Consider the following 9,825-nt stretch of genomic DNA (forward strand, 5'->3'; position numbering starts at 1 on the left):
TGAGCTCTTCTGCAACACCATCCATCCATGATGAGCCTGTCCTGCACTGAAGCCTATGAACACCTCAACCCCTGCCATGCACTGAAGTCAAGCCTCTGAACACCTCAACTCATGCCTCATACCCTCATTCAATCACTGCTGTGATCCTTTCCCAACACTGTGTAAGTAGCCCTCTCGTTCCCATCCCCCATAATATTGTACTATACAGTGCATTCAGAAAGTATTCAGACCCTTTGACTTTTTCCACATTTTATTACGTTACAGTCTTATTCTAAATTTGATACAATTATTTTTTTCCCTCATAAATCTACACACAATACCCCATAATGACAAAGTGAAAACAGGTTTTTAGATTTTTTTGCAAATGTATAAAAAAATAATTTTAAGAAATACCTTATTTACATAAGTATTCAGACCCTTTGCTATGAGACTGGCCGCCTGGCCAAACTGAGCAATCGGGGGAGAAGGGCCTTGGTCAGGGAGGTGACCAAGAACCCGATGGTCACTCTGACAGAGCTCCAGAGTTCCTCTGTGGAGATAGGAGAACCTTCCAGAAGGACAGCCATCTCTGCAGCACTCCACCAATCAGGCCTTTATGGTAGAGTGGCCAGACGGAAGCCACTCCTCGGTAAAAGGCACATGACAGCCCGCTTGGAGTTTGCCAAAAGGCACCTAAAGGACTCTCAGACCATGAGAAACAAGCTTCTCTGGTCTGATGAAACCAAGATTGAACTCTTTGGCCTGAATGCCAAGCGTTATGTCTGGAGGAAACCTGGCACCATCCCTACGGTGAAGCATGGTGGTGGCAGCATCATGCTGTGGGGATGTTTTTTTAGCGGCAGGGACTGGGAGACTAGTCAGGATCGAGGGAAAGATGAACAGAGCAAAGTACAGAGAGACCCTTGATGAAAACCTGCTCCAGAGCGCTCAGGACCTCAGACTGGGGCGAAGATTGACCTTCCAACAGGACAACGACCCTAAGAATACAGCCAAGACAACGCAGGAGTGGCTTCGGGTCAAGTCTCTGAATGTCCTTAAGTGGCCCAGCCAGAGCCCGGACTTGAACCCGATCAAACATATCTGGAGAGACCTGAAAATAGCTGTCTAGTGACGCTCCCCATCCAACCTGACAGAGTTTATGAGGATCTGCAGAGAAGAATGGGAGAAACTCCACAGATACAGGTGTGCCAAACTTGTAGCGTCATACCCAAGAAGACTCGAGGCTGTAATCACTGCCAAAGATGCTTCAACAAAGTATTGAGTAAAGGGTCTGAATATTTATGTAAATGTTATATTTCCGTTTTTTAATACATTTGCAAGAATTTCTAGAAACCTGTTTTTGCTTTGTCATCATGGGTTATTGTGTGTAGATTGATGAGGGGGAAAAACAATTTAATCCATTTTAGAATAAGGTTGTAACTTAACAAAATGTGAGTGCACTGTAAATGTCTTTATTAAATACTATAGGTTAAAATCTTTAGTCTTTGTCATCTCCATACGGTGCGCGCCTATACCATGGGTCTCCCATCCTCATTTTTTCAAGTCACCAGCCTCCACTGGTATGCATAGATGGGTTGGCTGACAACGTCACAAAAATCATTGATGAGGCAATAGGCCATGTGGTGTTATGACTCTGAAAGGTCAGATAGCTTGCACAACAATGGCAAGAAGCTGTTATGTGGGGAATTGTAGGTGGCTCGTTTCAGCTCATTGTATCTTGTTATTGTTACCATGTCTTGTTTTGAGGTGTTTTGGCTCATGTCATAAAATTCGCTAGCTAGCTAACCAACAACTGTAACAATGTATTTGAGAGACAGCAAGTGCTCATGGTGCAAATGTATTTATGTTTTCAATAAACAAATGGAGGCAAATATATAGTTTACATGTTGTCAACAGTCTAAGCCAGCCCCATCTGTTTAGCACCATAGTTGCGCACGTGTCGGTTTTGTTGCTAAAGAACCAACCTGTCTATAGATGTGTCAATAATTGTAATGACACAGTTTTCCTAATTGTGACCCTAAATTATTATGTTTCATACTGTAACATTGTGTGTGACTGGATGAAACAGTAAAACATGGCACATGGAAGTCAAATAACTAATTTATTTTATTCAAAGAAGATGCTCTTTACAGCTCAAAACTTCACAACCTTTGATGGTATCCATTTTACAAGCACTTTGCCAACTGTGAGCAGACAACACCTCTCCATGAATGGCTGACACACTGAACCACTGTGTCTGAATGTCACTGAGCTGTTTTATAAGGGGACAGATAAATAAAGAATGCTACAAATACAGAGAATGGAGGGACAATAACGCTTCAACAGAAGTAATTTGCAAAGCAGATCTTCGATAATGAAAGCTTTGCCAAAGCATCACAGGTACTATATAATTGTTCTGTTACAAATACATGCTTAATCATTATAATAAGCAAATAGTAGTAGAGCTATGGAGATAGTTGGAAACCCTTGTGCACACAGAGTAGGTGTGTGTGGGAGCTGTTGAGGTGCTCTTATATGGTGTGGTGGAGATACAGAGGAAGGGGAGAGGGGGCGATGCAGTTGTCATAGAAGATCTGCAGGTTCTGGTCCACGTCCATCCGGGTCTTCAGGAAGTTCTCCAGGTCCTGGACTGACATCTCATGGACCGTGTTGCCCTCCTTGGCGTTCTTGGCCAGGGCAGCCTGGGAGGGGAAGTGGATGCGGACGTCATGGGGGGAGTTGCGGTTGTAGTCGGTGCAGCAGTAGGCAGTCCACACGTCCTCAGGGATGGCCACCCGGTCCTGGTTGTTCCGGCAGATCATGTGACCGGTGGTGGTCACCCCGGTGACGATGAAGGCGGTGCCGCGGCAGTAGTTGTTGAGGCGAAGGCGGATGCGCTCCTCGTGCTTACGACACGGCCCGATGTTGAACTCCCTGATCTCTGGGACCACGTTGGTCAGGGTGTAGGTGGCGGCACGGTCGTGAGGGTCAGACTGGTGCTGGTCTGGGTTCAGGTGACCTCTCTCATACAGGACTACGTCAGAGTAGTCATCCAGCACTGCATGGCTGTCCTCAAACTTCATGTGCAAGTAGCCGGTAGGGAAGGGTAGCATATTTCCATTCCCATCAACCTCTGCCAGCTGGAGAAAGTGGGGAGGAGGATCAGTGCATTGCTCACAGATTGTAGACACTACATTTACATTTTAGTAATTTAGCAAACACTCTTCTCCAGAGCGACTTACAGGAGCAATTAGGGTGAAGTGCCTTGCTCAAGGGCACAGACAGATTTTTCACCTAGTCGGCTCAGGGATTCGAACCAGCGACCTTTCGGTTACTGGCCCAACGCTCTTAACAGCTAGGCTACCTTCCACCATACTACACAGTTATAAACATACACAACATTGGAATTTTGTTTATGGCATGTTGGATGAAGTAATCAATTAAATGGAACAAATGTAAGCAATGTGTCAAAATAACTACAGTGGGGGAAAAAAGTATTTAGTCAGCCACCAATTGTGCAAGTTCTCCCACTTAAAAAGATGAGAGAGGCCTGTAATTTTCATCATAGGTACACGTCAACTATGACAGACATTGTAGGATTTTATATGAATTTATTTGCAAATTATGGTGGAAAATAAGTACTTGGTCACCTACAAACAAGCAAGATTTCTGGCTCTCACAGACCTGTAACTTCTTCTTTAAGAGGCTCCTCTGTCCTCCACTCGTCACCTGTATTAATGGCACCTGTTTGAACTTGTTATCAGTATAAAAGACACCTGTCCACAACCTCAAACAGTCACACTCCAAACTCCACTATGGCCAAGACCAAAGAGCTGTCAAATGACACCAGAAACAAAATTGTAGACCTGCACCAGGCTGGGAAGACTGAATCTGCAATAGGTAAGCAGCTTGGTTTGAAGAAATTAACTGTGGGAGCAATTATTAGGAAATGGAAGACATACAAGACCACTGATAATCTCCCTCGATCTGGGGCTCCACGCAAGATCTCACCCCGTGGGGTCAAAATGATCACAAGAACGGTGAGCAAAAATCCCAGAACCACACGGGGGACCTAGTGAATGACCTGCAGAGAGCTGGGACCAAAGTAACAAAGCCTACCATCAGTAACACACTACGCCGCCAGGGACTCAAATCCTGCAGTGCCAGATGTGTCCCCCTGCTTAAGCCAGTACATGTCCAGGCCCGTCTGAAATTTGCTAGAGTGCATTTGGATGATCCAGAAGAGGATTGGGAGAATGTCATATGGTCAGATGAAACCAAAATATAACTTTTTGGTAAAAACTCAACTCGTTGTGTTCGGAGGACAAAGAATGCTGAGTTGCATCCAAAGAACACCATACCTACTGTGAAGCATGGGGGTGGAAACATCATGCTTTGGGGCTGTTTTTCTGCAAAGGGACCAGGACGACTGATCCGTGTAAAGGAAAGAATGAATGGGGCCATGTATCGTGAGATTTTGAGTGAAAACCTCCTTCCATCAGCAAGGGCATTGAAGATGAAACGTGGCTGGGTCTTTCAGCATGACAATGATCCCAAACACACCGCCCGGGCAACGAAGGAATGGCTTCGTAAGAAGCATTTCAAGGTCCTGGAGTGGCCTAGCCAGTCTCCAGATCTCAACCCCATAGAAAATCTTTGGAGGGAGTTGAAAGTCCGTGTTGCCCAGCGACAGCCCCAAAACATCACTGCTCTAGAGGAGATCTGCATGAAGGAATGGGCCAAATACCAGCAACAGTGTGTGAAAACCTTGTGAAAACTTACAGAAAACGTTTGACCTGTGTCATTGCCAACAAAGGGTATATGACAAAGTATTGAGAAACTTTTGTTATTGACCAAATACTTATTTTCCACCATCATTTGCAAATAAATTCATTAAAAATCCTACAATGTGATTTTCTGGAGAAAAAAAATCTCATTTTGTCTGTCATAGTTGACGTGTACCTATGATGAAAATTACAGGCCTCTCTCATCTTTTTAAGTGGGAGAACTTGCACAATTGGTGGCTGACTAAATACTTTTTTCCCCCACTGTATATGGATAAGAGGACTGATGAGACTGAACCAAAGGGAAAGACGCTACAGTGTTCAGCGAAGGCTTCGATCAAACAGTTAACAGCTGTAACATCTCAACTCATGTCTCTGCAGAATAGGGACTTGAAATTACCGTAATTTGTTCGCTCCTGAAACAGGTCTAATTGAAGAAAGGAACTTCCAATAGGAAACACATACAGGTATAACATCACATTTGAGGAGTAGACTTACAAAAACAGCAATAATTAGTTTCACTGACATGTGGTTCATACATCCAGGGGTAGTCCACACGCCGGTCTCCCTCTGTCTTCTTGAAGGAGTAGGCTGAGTAGACTGGGATGTGTTTCTGAGGGTCGTACAAGGTCACGAAGCGTGGCTTGTCGGCATAGCGCTGACAGATCTTCTTCAGTTTGGCATTAATGATTCCCTGTGGGGGGGTTCCCATGTATAAGGAGTCCTTGCATCGCTCTACATGGTCCTCAACCACAGTGGCCGGAGCCTGAGGTGCACTATGGAACAGGGCGAACACCAACACCAAACAGCCCGGAGAGAATTGCATGGCTCTTACCAGCACGACTGCAGGAGAGTGAAATAAAAGACAAGATGTGCAGTTAGAATTTAAATGCCACAGACGAGATATGCAAAGTGAGTAAAATAATGTGATAGAGGGATCTTATACCTAACCAATTTGGGTGGTGAGTGAATGACAAGAATAAGTGTTGGCCTGTTCACTTCTGTCTAATCAGCAAAGTCTTATGAGAGCTTATGTGAATTTACTGTAACTGGTGGGGGAATAATAGAATATAGCAATTGTACTCAAACATACAAGGACTCCAGGCCACACTTTACCATCTATCTAGAAGCAGCCTGCGCACAAACCCCAAAGCAGCCAGGGACACAGTAACAAATATCAGCCTGAGAGACTATCCCATTGCTACCATTAATCTAGCAATTTAGGGGGAACTTTGGGGAGAACAGCCTGAGCAGGAACTTGACCAAGCATAAAGGCCATAAAGACCATGTCATCTTGGTAGAGGAGGTAGTACACTCACTAGGGAGGCTATAGACTCAACTCTGGACCTCGAAGCCAGTTCCACAGCCTTTTTTCATTGTTTCCCTCTAATCAGGGACTGATTTAGACCGGGGACACCAGGTGGGTGCAATTAATGATCAGGTAGAACAGAAAACCAGCAGGCTCCAGACCTCGTAGGCTAAGAGTTGAATACCCCTGCTATAGGCTATAGGCCAGGGCTCTCCAACCCTGTTCCTGGTGAGCTACCACCCTAATCTAGCAAACCTGATTTTAATAATTAGCTGGTTGATAAGCTGAACCAGGTTAGTTACAACTGGGGTTAGAGCGAAAACCTACAGGAGGGTAGCTCTCCAGGAACAGGGTTGGAGACTCCTGCTATAGACTATAGGATTACATCAAACTCTTAGGCAGTATATATATCTATCTATCTATCTATCTATCTATCTATCTATCTATCTATCTATCTATCTATCTATCTATCTATCTATCTATATATTCTGCTATTCTTGAATGCTCCCTTTCATTCAATTCCTTGAAATGTCTAATCAGAGTATGACAGGCCTTTCATTGGCTATCACCTATCATAAGCCCCCTCTCATGCAATGTGCAGAGAGGACCGATTTCACTGAGCACCCTCGGTAATATGTGTTAAGCATTCTGCCAAAAAGCCTCTTTTGTCTTGTCATTTCAGTCTTTCCTCTCTCTTCCATGTACACAGAAGTGTGTCTTGGCATGGTTGACAGACTGTAAAATGTCAAACCTGCTCTCAAATCTATCTCTGTGGAGAACAAATATGGCCTTCAGTGTCAGGTGAGGTTCAGTAGCAAGGCAGTGGTAATGGTAGATTAGCACAATACCACAGACAGATAAAGCACACAGGAGCTTCCATATGGACTTTGACCAAAGACAAAGGAGAGTGAGTGAGTGAGTGAGTGAGTGAGTGAGTGAGTGAGTGAGTGAGTGAGTGAGTGAGTGAGTGAGTGAGTGAGTGAGTGAGTGAATGAGTGAGTGAATGAGTGAGTGAGTGCAATAAAGGGATCTTAATCAGATAGTTACAGCGTTATCTGCAATATGTGTGTTTTTGCTATTGAACCAAACATATTTCAAATTATTGCAAAATAAGCATTTTCTTTATCTTACTAGATGAAGAAAAGAGACTAAAAGGAAAATGGAGTGAAAGTCTTTATTCATCAAGAAGCAAGGGGTTTGTGCACATGATTGAACATAATTGGAGAAAGTAGTATTTTAAAAAGCTGAGGAAGCTTTACATCCAAAAAAAAATGTGTCAGTTAGAAAATGGGTTTTATAAATCTGCCATGTAAAACCTTACTGGTTCATATGATTAACAGGTTTATAAAGGGTTTATAAGTAGGCAAACTGATTGTCAATTACCATTACTTGGATTGCTTTAATTTATGTGTAAAATATGTTGTTTCTTGCAGGCTATATATTCTATATATGAAGCAAGAGATCATGTAGGCTACTGTGATATATGTGTGCTGAGAGAAAATAATTGAAGAAGGATTAAGCAAACCGTAAGCATTCATGTAAGAAAACACATCAGATATACCTAATTTTTTATTACATTATAGTTTAAGCAAATTACGCTACACATAATTTTTTGTATAGTGTCAAGGCATGTGCAGGCCATTATCAGGGGGCACACAGTTATCATAGAATATCTGAAAGGTCTTGTCCACAAAGGTGACACTCTTGAGGAAGTTCTCCAGCTGTTGCACAGACATCTCCAGCACCTCAGGCCTCTCTTTCTGATTGAGACCGTGGGCTGCATAGGCTGGGAACTTGGTACGCTCCTCAAAGGGCGCGTTGCGGTCGTAGTCGATGCAGCAGTAGGCTGACCATAGGTAGGTGGGAACAGCCACCCGGTCGATGTTGTGGCGGCGGATCATGTTCCCGGAGGTGGTTACACCAGTGACCATGTAGGCGGTGCCGCGGCAGTAGTTGTTGAGGCGGCGGCGGATGGTGTGCTCGTGGGTCTTCCAGGGGCCGATGTTGAACTCCCGGACCTGAGGGACCACGTTGGTCAGGGTGTAGGTGGCTGCCTTGTCGTTGGGGTCAGACTGATGCTCGTCAGGGTTCAGGTGGCCACGCTCAAAGTTCACTGCGTTGGAGTAGTCTTCCAGCACCGCTTGGGCATCCTCAAAACTGCGATGGAGGTCGCCTTGAGGAAAGGGCTGCATCTCCCCAAAATCAGACACTGTGGAGAGCTGACAGAGAGCAGAGGGTTAAGGCGCCCGCAGACTAGGTTCCTAGTGCTCCTAGCAGAACTCGGCTAGGCGAAAGCAAATGTCTGTCCTTGCATACTTACTTAAAAGACGTTCGCTTGAAAAACAAGAAGAAATAGGCAATATTACTGTTTGTCCCTCTATATACGCCATAGCAACAACATAGCCAGTAACACTTCCTCAAAATAGTGTGAATTAATCTAAGATAAATCAAGAAATCTGTAATTAATTTTGACGTTTTTGCCAAGGAGGTCTTAGTTGTGCAATTTTACATCTAACTAAGATGTTTGGTGCAGTGAAAAAAATTGCATTAAAACGAATCGTCTCCCGTTGAATGACAGCAAACCCTTCATTGAAAAATCGCATTCATAGTTCCCACTCCTACTAGGAGTAGTACTGTTGAGCACCGACGAAGGGGCATAGACTTCAGCTACCGAACTTTGACCTGTCTCAAGAAAATAATGTGTGTGCACGAACAGCCAAAGAAAACCCTGCTGAAGAGCAAAATGTCACAAAATGTTGTCATAATATAGGAGCAAACTGTTTCTACTGGGAAGCATACGGTAAGCTTTATGGTAAGCGTTTACCATATGCTTCCCAGTAGAAACAGTTTGCGCAGTAATACTGACGCTTTTTTTTCTCAATTTTTCAGCAATGGTCTTTAGGGAGTATGAGAGCACAGATGTTTGCTTCGCCTAGCCAAGTTCTGCTAGGAGCAAACCGAACCTATGTATGCGGTCACCTTTAGCTTTAGTAAGAGAAAGAACAACAGTGGTACTAAAGTAATCTCAGTCAGTGAACCCTCAAGGACTCTTTCTAAACACAACAGTATATTGCTCACTATTCATTCTATTTGCCCAGAGGCCATAGAGCTGTTATTGTAGCCAATGACACTAAAAATGATTCATCTGTAGGCACAAGCACAAGGCAATGTTGCAGAGATAATGTAAGATACAGGAATCTGTCAAAATACCTGTGGCTCGTACATCCACGGCACATCAACCTTTTTGGCGCCGTCAGAGCGCTTGAAGGTGTAGGCAGAGTAGACGGGGATGTGGTCAAAGGTATCATACAGGGTGACAAAACGTGGCTTGCCATTGTAGCTCTGGCAAATCTTCTTTAGCGCTTTGTCCTCAAGTCCCAGTGGTGGTGTGCCCATGTACATGAACTCACGGCACGCAGGTGAGTAGTTCTCCTGTACCTCTGCCTCCACCATCACCAGAACTAGCACCCAGGCCAGTGCCTGAGCTTGCTCTATGATGCAAGAAACCATGGAGAAGAGTGCTCACGAAGTGGTGAAGTAGAAGCTGTCAGGATACTTGTCTCTGAAATTGAAAGTCTCTCTATCTCTGTCCATAGATAGGCTAGGCTATGCAAATCCAATGAATTGGAATGCGTATAGGCCCCACATAATAGTGTGTGTGTGTGTGAGTGAGTGAGTGAGTGGGTGGGTGAGTAAGTGAGTGAGAGAGAGAGAGAGACAGAGAGAGAGAGAGAGAGAGAGAGAGAGAGAGAG

At 44.3% G+C, this 9,825-nt stretch overlaps 2 protein-coding genes across 2 annotated transcripts; both read right to left on the bottom strand.

Annotated features, from left to right (window-relative positions):
* Nucleotides 1-2,496: 2,496 nt before the first annotated feature.
* LOC121578904 (endonuclease domain-containing 1 protein-like) lies at nucleotides 2,497-5,589 on the bottom strand. The gene is made up of 2 exons (XM_041893262.2): nucleotides 5,290-5,589; nucleotides 2,497-3,119 (listed from the first exon to the last, which is right to left on the bottom strand). Exons 1-2 carry the CDS (start codon nucleotides 5,587-5,589, stop codon nucleotides 2,511-2,513), a joined length of 909 nt encoding a protein of 302 aa, XP_041749196.2. The 3' UTR covers nucleotides 2,497-2,510.
* A 1,643-nt stretch (nucleotides 5,590-7,232) lies between these two features.
* Nucleotides 7,233-9,747, bottom strand: LOC121580218 (endonuclease domain-containing 1 protein-like). The gene is made up of 2 exons (XM_041895270.2): nucleotides 9,283-9,747; nucleotides 7,233-8,291 (listed from the first exon to the last, which is right to left on the bottom strand). The coding sequence occupies exons 1-2, from the start codon at nucleotides 9,580-9,582 to the stop codon at nucleotides 7,695-7,697; spliced, it is 897 nt and encodes a 298-aa protein (XP_041751204.1). The 5' UTR covers nucleotides 9,583-9,747; the 3' UTR covers nucleotides 7,233-7,694.
* Between the last annotated feature and the right edge of the window lie 78 nt (nucleotides 9,748-9,825).

The sequence above is a fragment of the Coregonus clupeaformis genome, chromosome 13, assembly GCF_020615455.1.
Source record: "Coregonus clupeaformis isolate EN_2021a chromosome 13, ASM2061545v1, whole genome shotgun sequence".
In the NCBI taxonomy this organism is placed as follows: domain Eukaryota; kingdom Metazoa; phylum Chordata; class Actinopteri; order Salmoniformes; family Salmonidae; genus Coregonus; species Coregonus clupeaformis.

Coding starts and splice junctions, on each gene's coding strand:
- LOC121580218 (XM_041895270.2), bottom strand. CDS start 9,582: ATGGTTTCTTGCATCATAGAGCAAGCTCAGGCACTGGCCTGGGTGCTA. Junction 8,292..9,282: donor CGTGGATGTACGAGCCACAG/GTATTTTGACAG, acceptor GCTCTCTGTCAG/CTCTCCACAGTGTCTGATTT.
- LOC121578904 (XM_041893262.2), bottom strand. CDS start 5,589: ATGCAATTCTCTCCGGGCTGTTTGGTGTTGGTGTTCGCCCTGTTCCAT. Junction 3,120..5,289: donor CCTGGATGTATGAACCACAT/GTCAGTGAAACT, acceptor CACTTTCTCCAG/CTGGCAGAGGTTGATGGGAA.